Source organism: Heliangelus exortis, chromosome Z (assembly GCF_036169615.1).
Source record: "Heliangelus exortis chromosome Z, bHelExo1.hap1, whole genome shotgun sequence".
NCBI lineage: Eukaryota > Metazoa > Chordata > Aves > Apodiformes > Trochilidae > Heliangelus > Heliangelus exortis.
Window position 1 is genome coordinate 20,492,625 of NC_092454.1, and position 17,952 is coordinate 20,510,576.

General features: G+C 38.9%; 2 protein-coding genes across 5 annotated transcripts in view; one reads left to right on the top strand and one right to left on the bottom strand.

The window, feature by feature from the left end:
• Positions 1–13,826, bottom strand: part of ERCC8 (ERCC excision repair 8, CSA ubiquitin ligase complex subunit) — a 28,697-nt gene extending 14,871 nt beyond the window's left edge. For 2 of the 4 annotated variants that reach the window (XR_011723212.1, XM_071730630.1), the window contains exons 1-7: positions 13,572–13,826; positions 11,404–11,499; positions 11,166–11,267; positions 6,654–6,777; positions 5,126–5,207; positions 4,418–4,486; positions 2,227–2,293 (exon numbers count right to left, since the gene is read on the bottom strand). Coding sequence is in view for 3 of the 4 variants with exons in the window: in XM_071730630.1 (XP_071586731.1) it covers positions 2,227–2,293; positions 4,418–4,486; positions 5,126–5,207; positions 6,654–6,777; positions 11,166–11,267; positions 11,404–11,499; positions 13,572–13,648 (617 nt within the window). In the remaining variant the exon portion in view is untranslated. The other 2 variants (XM_071730633.1, XM_071730632.1) reach the window with 2 other exon arrangements.
• A 54-nt stretch (positions 13,827–13,880) lies between these two features.
• NDUFAF2 (NADH:ubiquinone oxidoreductase complex assembly factor 2) overlaps positions 13,881–17,952 on the top strand; it is a 42,439-nt gene continuing 38,367 nt past the window's right edge. Inside the window, exon 1 of the mRNA XM_071730634.1 lies at positions 13,881–14,095. Within this exon, the coding sequence (XP_071586735.1) occupies positions 13,969–14,095 (127 nt within the window). The 5' untranslated portion in view covers positions 13,881–13,968. The remainder of the gene's footprint in view (positions 14,096–17,952) is intronic.

The window sequence follows — 17,952 nt, forward strand, 5'->3', positions numbered from 1 at the left end:
TACCTTTGTTCAGATTAAAACTCTACACTTGTCAGTTGTCCCCTTTTAATGCTGTATTATCTATTGGCTTATCTTTTCTGAGTAGATCAATGAATAGTGGTCAATGACTCAGTGTCCAAATAAAGGCCAGTGTTGAATGGTGTTCCTCAGGGGTTTACTGGAATGGAACTGAGTCCACCCTCAGCAAGTCACCTAATGACACCAGACTGCGTGGTGTGATTGATATACTGGAGAGAAGGGAGGCCATTTAGAGAAATCTTGTCAGGCTTGAAAGGTCGGCCTGTGGAAACTGCATGAAGTTTAATAAGGACAACATAAAGGTGATTCTCCCTCTGCTTTTGTGAGATTTTGCCTTGAAGAAGGAGAAGCTCTTGGAGTAAGTCCAAAGGAGGGCCACAAAGATGATCAGAGGGCTAGAGCACCTCTCTTAAGAAGAAATGCTGAGAGTTTTCATTGTTCAGCCTTGAGAAGGCTTCAGGGACACCTTATATTGACCTTCCAGTACTTGAAGGAGGCCAACAGCAAAGCTGGAGAGGGACTTTTTACAAGGGCAGGTAGTGCAGGATGAGGGTAGATTTAGATGAAAGAAATTCAGAAATTTAGATAGAAGATAGAAGTTAGGAAGAAATTCTTCACTATGAGGGTGGTGAGATACTGGAATAAGTTGCCCAGAGAAGTTGTGGATGCCGCCTTCCATATTGTTCAAAGCCAGCTTGGGTGGGGCCATGGTACAGTGAGGATATGTCCCTGCCCATTCAGGGGCTGTGAAACTAGATGATCTTTGAGGTGCTTTCCAATCCAAACCAATCTATGATTCTATGATGATTTTCTCTAGTGTGTGAAAGATAGAAAGCATGGCTTCTCTCTGACTGTTCCAAACTCCTGTCAGAGTTATAGAATAGAATAGCATCTTACAGAGAAATGTGAAATCAGGTTTCACTTGTAAGCCACATAGAACTAAAACCGTATTGTCCCTTCCCTGAAGTGATCACAAGCAAGCATTTCATTGTCTTGGAAAATGGTCACATTTTTTGATATGTAGGATTAATCCAAATAATCTTTTTAGCAGTACTAGTCAGATTCTCTTCACCACCTCTTCATTATCTCAGTGCTGCCAGCTCTTGCTCTGTTGTAGCAGATTGCAAAACTGAGTTATGCTATTAGGAATTAGTAGATCAACAAGAGTCACAAGGAACACATTTGATATGCAATTACAATAAGGCAACATGACAGCATAGTTAAATGCAGTTTATAGTTCATAGACTTTGAAGCAATATGTTTCAGGGGACATGTAATGGAAAAAAAAATGAAGCCATTTTTAATTTACCAAAACAAACAAATCACAATGCTAGAAAATTTCCCAACAATGCTGAGCCTTTCAGAATCTTGGCATAAGAAGCCAGGGGTACGCAATTCAGATACCAGCTTATTCAAATTTCACTCTCAACTTACAACATGGTTATTCTTTGCAATTCAAAGCAAAAATACCATGCCAACCACAAAACTGAGAAATGTCACATTGTAATAAAAAGCTAACATATGCAAAAGTTACAGGAAAGCCAAGCAGATGTTTTAGACTGAAAATGGTTGGGGAAAAAAACAAACAAACAAACAAACAAACAAAAAAAAAAAAGAAAAGAAGATTAAAATAAAAAGTAAAAAAAAAAAAACAACAAACCCAAAACCAAACAAAAAACAAAACAAACAACAACAACAAAAAAAAAAACCCACAAAAAACCAAAAAAACAAAAAAACCCAAGAATATTAACACATAATCCACATTCAGTGAATTACTGCTACCTGGAAAGTTATTACCTGTCAGCTGAGTTACCTGAGTTCATTATGCTCTTTGACAAAATTGTGCATGATCAACCAGGAAGTTAGTTTGAGCTAAACATGTTTTTACTTTATTATAAAATGGATTAGCAATGTGCATACTAGTAAAGAGTAAGAAGTAAGTATTACTATAATGATCTATCATTTTCCTATACCTTTAACTGCAATTACTATTTCAAAATTCTGTATAATCTTCCTATAGAACATGCACCACTTGGGTACTATTTTAGGCTTAGTTTTTCTAGGCAAGACCTATAAAAATGTGAAGAGGTTAAAGTAAATTATGAAGTTTAACTTTGAAAGTGTACCTGAATTGTAAAAAACATGCAAAATGAATAGATTAAATTTTACCATTTGACATTTTTAGTGAATATAATAGTGCATCCCTACCTTGCTGTTGCCAAAACATATTCATGACGTGGGGACCATGACACTGCTAGTACTTCTTGCCTGTGACCTAAAAATTACACTAAATACATTATGTGATTTTCTAGCAAGGTATTTTACACACAAGTTTTACGTATACAACTAAGAGTAAAAGCACATACTATGTTCTACAGGATCCACCAATACAGAACAGTAATATAAATTATGAATTGAAATTAATAAAAATTAATTTGAATTTTGTGAAAATCTATTATTTTGGGCTCGAGGTTACTTGTCTGCCTTCCTCTTCCTCAGGAGGGATTGCACTGAGCTGAAACTGACATATGGGATATTATTTTTGATTTTGTGTATAACATTTGATTATATAGATAGGTTTAACAAGTTCTAGAAGTCATAATTGCTGAGTTTGTTACTAAATTTTGTGTTAGCACTGCTGTTCTCACATGCAAAATGAATCTCCCATGTGTTTTTTCTCAAATCCTTTCAAAATGTTTTATAAAAATTAGTTTTACCTTATATACATTAAAAGATTTATTAAGCTCATCCTCACATACTCTTGTCCTGAATTTGGTATATTTTCGCCTAATTAGGTCCAACATACTAGGATACTCAGACACACGTCTTCTTAGACGTGTCATATCCAGTGCAGCATATATACATATTTTTATACATATACACATATGAATACACACTTCAAAACTTGGACAGTTTAAAAAAGTTTAGACAAATAGAGACAACAGGAAGCATAAGAGGTCCTAATTAGAAAGACTGCAATCACACTTCATGTAATTGCTGAAACACATTGTTGAAAAATAAGAGGTTATACACCTACATTTTTGCTTATGGAGTTTAGAGCTATGTGAATCACCTTATTTCTGGTACATCTTCTTGGTTTTCCATCACCTGAAGTACTCAAGCTGCCATGATGGTCACAATAATTAAAAGAAATAAATCTCTAGAATACAGGTACTACAGGGTACACCCTGAATGCATTGATTTGGATCCATTAAGTAAACTACAGAGAAGCATTTATCTCCAGTTTACCTGCTAGAATTAGTCTTTGTGAAAAATACTGGTATGTATTTGGAAGAGACAAAAGGAGGACATACTTTGTTTCCACTTGTTCCTCTGGTATTACACTTGACCTAACCAGGCGGTATACAAAGAGGCGACTAACTTGTGCCTGAAAAACTCTAATTCTTGTGCCAAAAGTAAGAAGCCCTGATAAAATCAAACTGATTCTCTGGAGAACTATTTTTCTGTGTGAACTCTAGTAATCTCAGTTCTAGAAACAGAACACCGACATGCCCATTTCGGCTGACTCAAATCAGAAAGACTTACAGCAGAAGCTTGGCATCACACAACAGCACCAAGGATACTTTTAGAGCTGTCCAGTGAAGAAACAGAGACACATTTGCACATTGTCACATCTGAGGTAACAGTTCCCTACCATTTCTAGATCAGATCTGACTATTGCCCTGCCGGCTTGAGGCATGATTTACCTTGTAAATCCCTTCATATGAGCATGTTTATATATGCTCATAGACCAAAAAGAAGACATTAGGAAAGAGGCATTAAGGGCAAATTCTCATTAAGTGCAAAAACTAAGGGATTATGTAACAATACACTCCAAAGTGTACTGAATTAGGTAAATGCAAAATATTAGATACCACTCTTCCATACCAACTAGTATCTTACTTGTTATGCAGGAACTTCTAAATAAACCCACATAAGCATTTTCACAAGATATTTTGCTAAAAATACTGTAAGGCTTTTTTTGTTTTAGTGTTGTGTGTTTCCTTTTGGTGTTGCTTTGTTTGTTTGTTTCTTGGTTTTGGTTTTTTTTGTGGTTTGTTTGTGTGTGAGATTAATGAGATTAATGCCTACACTTAACCACATAAGCAATAGTAATCACTACCTGTTACAGCATGAAAATGCCTAAACATCTGCAATATCTGCAATAACTGTTATCTGCAATAATATTCATTATTCATTAATTAATAAATGTATTCTCCAATTCATTAGCACTGGGCTAACACCCAGAAGAACCTTAAGCCACTGTGTAAGTTTCAAAACAGCAGTAAATTAAGCCATGTCACTTACAAAGACTACATTGTATATAGTGTTTCTTTTCAGGATTTGTTTTACTCAAAGTAGTTATGGTTTAACAGCTATGTTTCAGACTTAAAAGTACCCTGCAGAATGTGAGAACAGGATCCAGACTTCAAGTCACAGAGCTGTACTTTGGGGCTCCTGGTACCAACTGTAACAAGAGAAACAAAAATAGCTAAGAAAACCCCAGTATTTGAACAAGAAAAAAAATTTTAGCAATGACAAAGAAATAGAAGAAAAATGTCAGCTCCCTAACAGTTCATTTAGCCAGAGCAACACATTCTATTAACAGCTTTACATTTTTAGACCAGGTGCATTTTCCAATTAATAAACAACATTTGAAAATGGGAGCAAACAGGACAGTACTTAGGAAACTTTAAATAGAGACTTAAAAGATAGAAATAGCTTCTCTTTTAAGGATCTCATTTTGGTTTGGTTTTCTTTCACTGAACATAGTTAAATTGTGTACATGTAACCAATACATATACCCTTATTAACATCATTTGCTATGTTTGGATATAACATTCAAATGCTAACTTCTGTCATGAAAGGAAGCCTAATATAACTGATTGATGCCTTATTAAAAAAACAAACCAAATCAACAAATTAAATATTCCAGTTGACATACTCTGACTAACAAATATTTTATTTCAGTAGTGACCTTACATCTTATAAAGACTCAAATTATTTGAAAGTAAAACTGAGGTAGGAAAAAACCCCTACTGAATATTACTTGATTTTTACTATAACCCCAAGTTACACAGAGCATCTTTTAAGTACACATACCTACCTGCTATTAAACAATGCTTTGTAGCAACTGGAGACATATGATGGCTATAAACTGTTCCCTCGAAGTGAAATATATCTGCAGGCTAATAATAAAAAGATTAATTTTATCACAGCACAAAGTTTCTTATCAGAACATAAAAGCTGATTATTAATTTTCAAGTAGTAGCTACAAATGAGATTAATACAAATTTTACTATTTACATGCTTATAACAACTCTCCTGGTTAAAAACCAGATCACAGGAAGTCTATTCCCAACACAAGAACAACTACACAGATCTCAGAGATGACCCAAAGAAAAGATAAAAAAACCTGGGTAGCAAGAAGCATGAATAGAAATTATTTCAGAACTATGAAAAATCTAAAATGCTAGGGAGAAAAAACAGCAAAGGAAAAGATTATATGGACATAGAAATCAGCAGGGAAGAGCCACTTAGACTAAATTTAGAAGCCCCTTGTTAATCACAAACATTACATACTGTCTTAAATTTCTAATCAAAACCCCAAAGCATAAAAAATTATTAGCTCCCTTAAGTGTTAAAAATGAAATAGGATATTCTCTTTAATCAGTACAACTTTCATTCACAATTGCTTTTGTCGTCTCATTCTAAAATACTGTGTTTAAAATAAACGTGGAACTAAGTTATGTTTTCAAACACACCAGCTGGCAGCAGAACAGGTCACATTAACACCGTCTTTAAGTAACAGAATTAACTGGCTAATTGAACTTTTGATTTATAAGAAGCTTTAACAACTTGAAACACACAGTTTCACATTTCACAAAAAAGAGGTAAAAATTTATTTTCTATTGTGTCCCTAGGATGACAGAACTCTTTTTCTTTTTTTTTTTTTTTTTTTTAAATCTTTCCCTATGCATGAAACAACATTCAAATAGCATGACTGCATATCCATCAATATATACATAGTGGAAATAGGATAAACTTCAGTCCAGAATTCACAGCTCAGCAATTAGATGTGAGAATTTTTGAGTCAAAGCAACTTAAAATCTTACAGAATGTTTGCTTTGATAAAGTCAGTTACATTGGTTAGCATTTTCTTAATGATTTCCTGGTGTCTATAGTGCTTACAACAGCATAATTTTGGACCCAATGACCTTCAATGCCAAGACCACAAGTACTTCAAAAACAATATTTAGGTGTTAGGTACTAAAAATAATTAGGCTGGTGTACACTACCATTACACTCAATTATCCCCAGAATGAACTTTAGACCAATTCTTGGTGAAAAAGTTTACATAACAGAAATTCAACTATCTGTACTCCTATTCACAACAAAAGCATAAAAGAATTGCCCCAAAGATTCCAGGCTCTTGTACACTTTAGACATTCAGGTCATCAGAAACAGAGAGGTACACATCAAGGTTTGGTTGAACATCAGAACCACGCCACTCTGCTGCACCCACAAGCTGGTTTTCATCCCTCTGGATGCATGGTCCTGTTGAGCTCTGGGTGAACTGCAAATGTATACATGTACACAAAAGAAGCCAGAAAGATGTAGAAATTTGGTCTTACTTGTAAAGTATTTGTATCCCATATTTTCAAGGTTTTGTCAAATGAGCTGGATGTAAACATGCCAGTGTCATGAGGATACCACTGGACTGTCTCCACACTGAATCTATGAACATCAGGATGGCTCCTAAAATCAAGGGAAAGATTCCAGCAGGTTAGAGGCTTGTGCTGGTCTTATAATTGTCTTGTTATTTGATTTCAAGATGAAAACATAGTCTTAACTACTTTTTTTCTTTCTAATTTGTACAGAAATTTTCAAGATGAACTAGTTGTTTTGGTGCCTTAATATTCAATCAACCTATGTTATTACTTTGACAAGCTCAAGAAACTAGAGTTCATATACCTTTTTAAAATACAGCATTGGTAGCGTATCTCTAGACAATCTGAGACATAAATGACACTAATGTTTCTTGACATTTTTAAACTCCAATGATTGCAGATATAATGTTTAAAGCAAGGACTTAACACTACAAACCATTTATGCTTGTGGAATCCCACTGTCTTAGGAATGGATCTACTGAAAAAATACAATCACATATAAAAGTTTAAAAATCATTATCAACTTAATTATTGCAGCTACACGGTTTTTAGAAAATCATGTATACTGAAGTCACCAGATAGAACTAGACTGACCTAATTATATTTGCATCAGAAATGAAAGCTAAAGAATATGAAACTTCAACTAAACTACATATAGTAACAGAATATTATATAATTTACAATACGTTAACAGTGGTGGAAAGGGGGGACACTAGAACTAATCTTGACATTTCCAGGGTATGATTCAACTGACCAGGCTCTAAACAATGTAGATTCTTTCACATTACAACTACGTTACTCAGAACTGATCTTCAGGGCCCAAAGCCATGCTCCCAGACTCAGAAGTACCAAGCTGTTGTGGACTAACACTAAGGCCCCAAGCACACCACAGAGTCACTTGCTCAATTCTCCCTGCAGTGGGTAGAAGGAAAGAATCCTCCAAAGCTGAGAAAACTTGCAGGCTGAGATAAAGATTTTTAATAAGTAAAAGGAAACAAAACAACCCAACATGAAAGCAATCCCTCACCACAGGCTGACTGATGCACAGCCAGAACCTGAGCAATGGCAGCCCCTGGAGAACTCCCCCTGTTTTATTGCTGTACATGATATTGTACGGTATGGAATATCAATATCCCTTCAGTCAATTTCTGTCAGGGGTCCCAGCTGTGTTACCTTCCAGACTTTTGTCCATCCCCAGCCTACTTGCTGAGAAGGCAGAGTGAGGAAGGGAGAATGTCTCAACACTATACAAGCACTGTTCAGCAGTAGTGAAAACATCAGTTTTTCATCAAGACTGGTCATGAATCCAAAACAATGCACTAAAAAAAAGCTACGAAGAAAACTAACTTCATCCAGGCATAGGCAGCACATGTGCAAAAATAATCCATCTGGTTCTATCTGCAGCTTGTGAAGGGATCACAAGATTTCTTTGTATTGCTCTTTCAAGTGTCCTGGCCTCTAAAGCAATACTACATTGTGTAAATGCAGATGCAGCTTTCTGGTATTAAACCAGCACAACACACTACACTTCTGTCTTAAATTGCTAGAAAGCACAAAACCCAGCAATGACAATACTAAGAAAGAGCTATTGAGCAACAGTTGAACTTAGTTTAATAACTCCTGCAATGCTTATCTCTGAGGAACACCCTAGAACAGCCTGTTAATTTGCCACCATGCTAAAAATCAACATATTTTGTGCACTTATTCTACAGAGGTGTTAGGGTAAAAACCTTCAGTACCTCCAGTGGCAGTAAATCAAGCCTGACTCAGCATGATCTTATTCCTGCAAGAGGCATCTGCATACACTGTGCAGAAAAATCTAAACTCATGGAACTAGTTACCCTGGTGTAATAAATGTAAATGCAGTGTTCAGCACACAGGACAGTGTTCAGCACTGTACCAGAGCAATCAGATCTTACACAATCTAGAGGGCAGAGGATGAACTGAAAAACTTAGGTTGCTCTGCAGGAACTATCTTCGCTCTCCCTAGGCTTAGCAGTGGCCACATGCCACTCAGCCTGGCTTCATGTCTCAGGCTGTATGTTATTCTCAGTTCATTCCATATACAGTATTTTCCCCCATTACTCAGAAGATGCCAACCTTTTCTACCAAAGAAAAAGACAAAATTAATTTGATGGATAGTAAGGTCACTGCTATTAATTCTTCCTGGACAAGTTTTGAATAAAGGGGAATACCTTACACACAAGCATCAACAATACATCATCTAGAAGCTGGTATGGTTTGGTTACCCTCAAATGCCAGTCTTTGCCACAGGGAGTTGGGATCATATGAAAGCATAGAAAGCTCTTACAGAGGAACAAGCAAAAGTTCTTGTATTTTCCAGCAGTGGACCTACATTTTAGACAAGAAGCACCGGAAAAAACACAGCCTATGATCATAAATCATCTCCTCTGATATTATAAACTACTGGGCTGTCAGCAGGCGCCATGCAGAAACAGCTTCAAAGGGACTATACGAAGAGCCTAGTCCGCAGCCAAGACTGCAGTTGTATTCTGCAGAACACATTTGGAACACAGGCCAACTTTTGCAACATATCATTATCATATTCTTCAAAAATGGAGTGCAACAGTCAGACGGGAAGAGTTTCTTAATGGTAATTAAAAATTCATTTATCACATTAGGAATTCTGCATGAAAAATATTCTGGTATCTGAAACTACATTTGTAGCTAACTAGCTACAACATACTAAGAAGTTACATGAATACTGGGAATAAATAATCCAGGGAAAAAAAATCTACTATGGTTACTTTGAGCACTAATAACAACAAGCCTGTAATTTAGAACATTGTGTCACACAAAATCAGATTTTACTAGTATGTTTTATGCCTCTACTCAGCTGATAAGAGATAAAAGATGTATCTATGCAAGCTAAAAGCTACTCAAGAAACAAACTACCATCTCACTATGCTCCCAAAAAGAATTTTCAAGTGCAGAATTTTCTACTGGCCTAACTGGAGTGAATGATGTCATGACTTGAGCACAGATTTGGCAGATTTTATGCTGTGTCTTCTCAATATGTATTTCTTCAGTTGGCTGTATCATTTCAATTTTGAGATTTGGGAATGTATAATCATTACTTATTAATTACAATTTTAATTGATTTTGTTCAAGAAGTCTCAGCCATTAACACTTACCAAGTGTTGCACTTCTTACCCACTTATTTTGATGCATGTTCTATTACCCTGCTTCTTTCTTATGGTCTAAGATACCACTTAGGACTTTTATTGTTACAAATATGTTCTGTTCTTGTTGATCCTACCCATAATGTTCTTAGACCTTGAATAATCTGACAACAGGGGAAAAGTAAGGGGGAAATGTAGCTACTAATATTTTACACAATATGATGTATGTTACTATGATTATCTGATAAGTCTTAACCTAATAGAAAATCTTACTATGCATGCACAAGGAAAAACCAGCTTTTGCTAGAACTGATGCCCATAATGGACAAATTTATACTGCCTGCTGAGAAAGCCTGCCAAACCATTACAGGATTTGAGACTTTATATAGATTACACTCAGTATGACAGTTCCCTGCTCTTCAGAAAAATGTTACTGGTTTTGTCAGTAACATTTGCCTTCATTCAAAGATGTTCTTCACTAGTTCTGTATTAATTATTTCTACACCTGCTCAACACTTGGTGAACTTAAAATCCCTATTAGTAAAGCTAGGAGCAGCAAGTAGGAAAATAAACTCAAGAACCACAAATCTGTATTACATTTTTTCCCATCAGATGAACAGTTAGGCAAAGATTATATTCCATTTGCATAAACACATTCAAACAAATCCAAACACATTAAACAAATTCAAAGATATAATACATGTATCTGGGAGATATGAGGACTATTTCTACAAGTTTTCAAAAATTACCTCTTCATAGTTATTGGCACAGAGTCAGCAAATATACACGTGAAACAATCACAAAACTCAGAAGTGAAGAACCACAACATGGATGTCAGGGAGGGAAAGATTACCTTTTTTATAGTGCTAAAACATAAGACTGGGCTACTAATTCTGACTTTTTTGTGGGGTCTACAGCAACCCAAAGCCTCTCCACTTCAGTGACCATATGTGTGTCCACATTGACAGTACAGTACAGTTTCCACATGAGTACAATTAACACCCTCAATTTTAACTTTCAAACTGCCAAAGATCTACTCAAACCATATTAGTAACTGTATATATATTGTAAAAAACAATTAGCTCCTGGTGCTTAGTAAATTTCATAAATCCTCACAAAGTGTTTAGTTGGTTTTTTGTTTGTTTTGGGTTGGTTGTTGGTTTTTTTTTTTCATGCTAAAGCCATAATGCATCATGCTAGCCTTCAAAGATTTCTGGCACTATTTGCTACAGTATTTTTATCTTAGAAATAAGAATGCATTAATTTGTGAGTTTAGTGATAGTCACCCAAGCAATATCAACATGAGCTCTCAATAGAATTTTTGAGTACCTACCTTCCCACAGAACAAAGTGCTTTACATGTGTAACTTGCTTTTCTGCTCAAGTTTTCAAGGTCATAGAGTACAATAACACCATCTGATCCACCAGATAACATGCTGAAAGCATAAAGCACACAAGTTACAACACAGGTAATGCAGATAGAATTAAATGTTCAGCAAGAAAATAAATCCATAATACCATAACACAATGAAGTTCTTATACACAATTCTACCAACTTAAGTATATACTTACTATCTTCCCTCAACCGGCTCAATATCAAGGGTGTTGACACCACTCCCATGTATTCTTTCCACATCTCTGTCTTTATTTAATTCCAAACTTAGAACCCTTAAAACAACAACAAGGGGGGAAAAAAAACACAGACATGAGCAACAACGGAACTGTAGAATGTTACTGTGTAGCAATAAAAAGCTCGAAGATAGTTTAGTGCTTCCTCAATTTACTTAACCCATTCCTGTTTTTTGCAAAATTAGACTTGCAGCATGACACAAGATTGGAAAAAATTCCTGTGAAGTTGACAGAAAAAAATATTTTACTCTTTATGTTGTTTGCAAGGCACAAGAGAAATAACTGGAAGGTAGAAGCGGCAAAGTAGGTTCTAAGAAATTGCAAAATCTAATTTGAAGCCAGCAGACGAAACAAAAAACGGAACATAATTTTTAAACAATTAGCAAAGAAACCAGAAGTAGTTGTAGTTGCAACGCATACTAGCTACTTTGAAGCTTCAGCACATACCAGCCCTAAAAGCTTCATCCTACTAGGAACGGCGGACACCTAGTGGACAGATTCATTTGGTTAAGCAAATTACAGTATTTCCTTTAAGGAAACGTTTGTATGTTTTCTGCAACACGAGGTAACTACGCTGCACCCAAGACGAAGCTTTCAAAAGAAACTCTTCTGAACCGCGGTTAGTATCTTGTCCTACTTACTGCATCTTTAAAGACTGCATCTCTAGATACACTAATACTATATAGTCTAAGAAAGGTAAGATTCCGCTTCTTTAAACCCTACTACCCAATGCAAAACTAGCCTTATTAGACGATCAGGGCTTCCTACACCACTGATGTGTAAAAAAACCCCACCATCTACAAAAATATAACCAATTAGATAACTGAAAAGTTGTAAGGCTAGTGCCCCTATGCAGCTTCAGCTTGGGTAGCAAAAATCGTGATGTGATATGCTTTGACGGTTACAGGCAGATCTTCAACAGCATGTCTGTAAGCATGCTTCAAAAGCAGCAAATCATTTAAGCTTTTCATAGTGATGTTAATATATAATTATGCAAGAACTCAAGAACAGGAATCCTAACCTATACAAGATAGCTAATTTAAAACTTCTGAATTCAAGATGGAGTTTTGGTGAAACTTTATTGCTTTGTCTTAAAACATATGACTTCAAGATGTAATTATAAATACAGTCTGCGGCCACAAGTTGTTTCTTTTAAAAGCAAAACTAAAATGTTTTGTAAGGCAAATGTTGGGTAAGCAGTCATTGAAGTAACATAAATTCTGCCCACTCTGCTTCCATTTTAAGACTGATTGCTACATAATTGCTTAGGGCACAGAAGAAACTTATCAAAATGAACATAGGAAAGGAGCTTCCCGAGCCACCAAAATTAATTTTAACCTTTAAGATTATTTTTTCAAGTCTCCAAAGCTGCATCATTGTACCATAGATGACTGACACAAATCCCTCCTGCTGATAGAGCTGTGTGAGCCACCGAACTAACGTAGACTTTATCTTGAAATACAGCTGCAAAACTGATTCTCAGATGTTATCATATTATAACGTTTACAAGGAATATTAATATGCCTCTTTCCACAAAAGCTGTTGGGGTCCTAATAAAACCCCTGCACCTCTTCTGCACCTGCCAACAGACCAGATCTTGGGAAGAGGGACAGTGAACTGGTGCGGTCACAGAAGCTTCACATGAATGCTTTTGCTTCTCATAAACAGAACGTAGACGCATGCAAACCGCTGATAGGAAGGGCAGTATCACGGAGGCACAATTTATGGCCCTGGGCTTACCCAGCCTACCAAAACGCCATTGCTCAGCACACCCCAGGGCAGCTAATCCACACACGCAAGCTAGAAGCCCCCCGGGAAACTCCAAGACATGAGAGAGCTTCTGTTCGAGAGCCGGAGCCGGCCGCAGGGGCTCTCGGCTCCTCGGCTCTCGTCTCCTCACCTCCGGCTCCCCGAGGCCGGAACGCACAGCGAGGCAGCGACAGAGCAGTGATTTACCGCCTCCCTCGGCCACTGGCCGCACCTCTCCCCGGCGGGGCGAAGCCAGAAGCTGCCGCTACCGCCTCGCGTGCCAAAGGCAGCGGTTTTAGGGCCTCCCCTCGTAGTGGAGCCCCGTCTCAGTTCGGTCCCAGCTCCCCACCGGTTCCCGCTACCTGCGGGTAGACTCGGCCCGGCGCAGCCGCACTGGATCGTCAAGCCCAGCCTGGCGAGCTGAAATGAAGCCCAACATGGCAGAGCAACGATAACACCAGACGCCACTCCGCCATATTGGGCCAGGGGTGGCCTGAATTAGTTCGGGACTGGCCGACTTCCACCAATGGCGAGCAGCGTTGCTGGCACGCTCACCACCGACAGGCGGAGTCAGGCCGGCGTGGATGAGGCTGTGGGAGGCGGGGCGGGGCGGGGCGGGGCGGGGCGGGGCGGGGCGAGCCGAGCCGAGCCGAGCCGAGCCGAGCCGAGCGCGCCCGTTACGCAAAGGCGGGGAGGGCGGGGGCCGGGGAGTGGCGGCGACGTTGAGGGGGCGGTGGTGTCGGGCGGTCGGCCGGCGAGATGACCGGGGCCTGGCGGGCGCTGCGCGCGTTGCGGGAGTGGGTCCTGGGACCTGCCAAGGAGCTGGTGGGCACCGACCAGTTCGGAAACAAGTACTACCGCGTGCCGAAGCACGAGACCCGCGCAGGTAGGCGCCGAGGGGAAGGGAGGGGAGGGGGAAGGGGTGCCCGGCGGCTGTCTGCCGTACGCAGGGAGCCAAGGGCGACTGGGACACCTCCGAGGCGCCGGTGGAGGGCGGTGAGCCCCGCGGAGTCCCTGAGTCTCCTGTGTCAGCAGAGAGCGGGGCGGGACCGGGACCCGGGGGTTGGTGTTTGCGGCCGCTGTTGGTGTTTGCAGCCCGGTCAGAGAGTCGACGACTGAAGGGACCGGTTATGGGCCTGCTCTGTGTGGCTCGCGTCGGAACCCTGATCAGTTTCTCCTTGGGGCTAATTGAAGCATAAACGCATGCATCGACAGGTGTTAGAGCGCAGGCACACTCTGCAGCAGGCAGGTAGGTGGGCGGCAGCAAGCACCTTCGATCTTTTCGGTAATTTAGAACACTTCTGCATATTTTTTTAAATGCATTCCGGTGTGTCCGATCGCTGCGTTCCTAAGGAAGAACAGTTTTCTAGGTTTCTGGAGCCGGTGTGCTCGTATGGCGTGTACTCACATAGATCCTTGCAGATGCTGTGCTTAAGTTTCACAACTCTCTTGTTTATTGAATTCATATTCCCTCATGTTTCCTAAGTGTACATGCTATAATATTTTGAATTCCTGTTTCCTCTCCCTGCATAGGGTTGTTTATCTGCTTGCTGTGCTTCATATGTTTTGTATGAGCGCATCAGCTAGAGCACTCCTAGTCTGTGGAGACTTTATATTCTTCAGAGTACAAGGAAAAGCAGAACGTTTGAGGCTATGCAGTCCACTTAAGTCAGTAACCTTCTGACTTAACACACTTTCCTTTCATAAATATGTGATGTCATCTGAAGTTACTTGCCTTCAAAGCAGTTCCTTTCACTTGTTCTGCAGTGCACCTTCATGAATGACTGTCCGTGACTCAAGGGAGGTCTGCTGAAGCAAATTTCTGGGAAGCAGATGGAGTGATGATCCTCACTTTTGTCAGCAGCATATTTTTCCTCTGCAGTAATATGATAGTGTTAATGCTTCAAGGCTTTCAGCATCTTGCTTTGAGCTTCTGGTCTGCTCAGTGTTAGGGTTCATGGTTACTTCAAGGCGTGTTTGAGAGGCTGTTTTTTCCTAAAAGTGCTGCACCATGATGTTGCACTGATGCCATGTTTTACTTCTGCCGAAAGGGAGGCATCTCCTCCTCTTTTTTTTTTTTCAAACTGCTGCTGACTTTTCACTCATTTATTTGACTGTTGTACAGAAAGCTTTATTTAAAATGAGTTAAAATTACATGGTGGAATAAATTGTAGTCTAGACCTACAATGACAATAATGGGTAGTTAGATAGCATAAAGTTATACAAGATGTCTTGAAATAGAATCAGTAGCTAGAACTTTTGTGGAGTTTTTAATACTTACTAACTGTATTCACCTCATTTTTCCCCTGCCTTCTAGTTTGCTACTAAGGTTTTCAGTTCCTCTGATCTGACCCAATTATGTGCACATTATTTGGGTAAAAAAGTGTATTAAAAAAAACTGGAAGACAGAATAAGAAAAAAAAATCTGTCAAAGGGCTGATGTTTTATTCTGTCTTCTTGCCCTCCTTTTCTGTCTTCAGAATAAAAGTAAGAGAAGGATTATTCTAATTTTGCTTTACAGACCGAAATTAAAAATACTCAAAAGTAATACTGGGTCTTCTAAAAGTGTCAACTCAGAGTCAGTTCCCCTTTGTTGTCCTTTTTTTGTGTAACTAGAGAACAGTAGAGTGCATATGAAAAATGCTACTTCTATATATTGCATAAATATTTTTGAGATTTCTATTTCATTTTTGCTTAATATGCTGAAAAACTTAAAAATGTGGGTTATGATTTTGCCTAATAGGTGCATAGCAGGTTAGAAACCATTCTTGGAGTAGTGGGAAATGCTGGAAAGGAGGATCCAGAGGGACCTAACTGTTGTCTGTTCAAGACTAGAACTTTTCGAAGTTTTTATTGGTGATGCATTGGATGAAGCACAAGAAAGTAGTTTTGTTAAATTCACAGTTCAAACTGTGCAGGAAGAAGTGACAGGTGGCTGTGTGCATCTTACAGGAAGTCAGCTGTTATATGGTTCAACTGGGAGATCAGCTAAGATTAAACCTGGCTTATTTCTAAACACAGGACATACCATTTTGTGCTTAAAGGTCTCTGAGAACATGGGTCTACACAACCGATTAATTTTCTTTAGTACAGCAGATGTCATTGTCATGGTTTAACACTGGCCTGACAATTAAACCAAATGACAGAAGCTCTTTATTAATGTCCCTCTCCTCCCCGATAAAGAAAGGCAAGAGAATAAGGGAAAGAGACATGGGTTGGTGTCAACAGGAAGGCACCCCTTTATCGGTGAGAGGGTACGGAGAGATGCCAACACAATCCATATGATTGAAAGCAAATCCCACTTATTTACCTCCACGACTGTGTTTATATACAAACAAGTGTGTCTTTACTAAATACATGGCACTTAGTGATTGGTTACTATGTGGTGACCACACTCTTAATTTTAACGCTAATTGGTTAATTAACAGCAATGATCACATACAGGTTACCTAATGCTAATTCAGTCCACAATTTAGCTGCAACAGCTTTTTCTTCACTTGCTTATCTTTTGCACATAGCTCTTCTTCTTTTGTAACTTTTCAGCTGCTTCAAGGTCTTTAGCTCAGCATAATTTAAAAGACTACCTTGTCTTTTATAAAACAGCATTGTCTAAACTTATAACATTTTCTGACACTACCAATATTGTCTATTCATAACCCTCATGACACATTGTTTACCATTACCAGTGTTTCTCATGGCTCATTCACAATGTGGCCTATATGGCCGTTCATTTTACAAAAACCCCCAATTTCCCCAGGTTGGAAATTAAACTACACAGCTTTAATGAAACAGTAATGATAAAAAGGAAAAATTACTAAATATGCACAAATAGACAGGAAAATGGTGTTCTTCACACATCTCCACCTCTCACATCACCACCAAGGCTGCAGGGCAGTCAGGCTGGACTGGAGGCAGCAGCAATCAGGAGCTGGAAGCAGGAACACAGAGACTCAGGCTGGTACGGATCAGGACCACCAGCCCCCAGACAGGTGGAATCCTCCCAGGTTGCCAAAGCAAACAGGGACAGGAGAAGAAGGGGAAGAAGGAAAGGGAAGGAAGGGGGTTGACCCTCATGATCCCTCAAATTTATACTGAGTATGATGTGTATGGGATGGTCAATTTTGGTCATTTATGTTGTCTTCTCCTCCCTAAAGGAGGGTTGCAGGTGTGACTTCTTTATTCGTTTTCTCCTTCCGGAGGGCAAAATGTTCCTCAGAACCAAGTAGTGGCCTTGGTTCTGCATAACATTTTCCAGCTGTAACTATAAACATCTAGATTTATCAGTCCCAGGAGCATACACTGTCTGAGAAACTTGCTGTTAATTTCAGGAAGTGCAGCTACTTACAAGAGACTTAGCTGAAAGTAAAATTACAAGACAGGACATTACCTTTATCCTGTCTCAAACCAGGATAGTTGTTCAGAATGGTCTGAGAATGTGATCCTTTCCACCCCTCTCAGCCATTTCAGCCTTGGTGCTTCAGAGGAAGTCCTTATAATTTGTGTCCTGTGGCATAATGGATCTCATCAAACAAAGATCCACTGCTGTCATGCCTTGATTCCACTGGATTTCAAAAAATGATCTGGTTTTGCACTTTGTTGGTTTGAAGCAGGAGACATAGAGGGAACTTCCTAATTATGAACACTGGGAACTGGACCTATTTACAATGCCATTGCAGGCCAAGTTAGCTCTGGCATAGTAGTATAAACTTTGTTTCTGTGTTCCTTTGATTGGGTACCCATTTT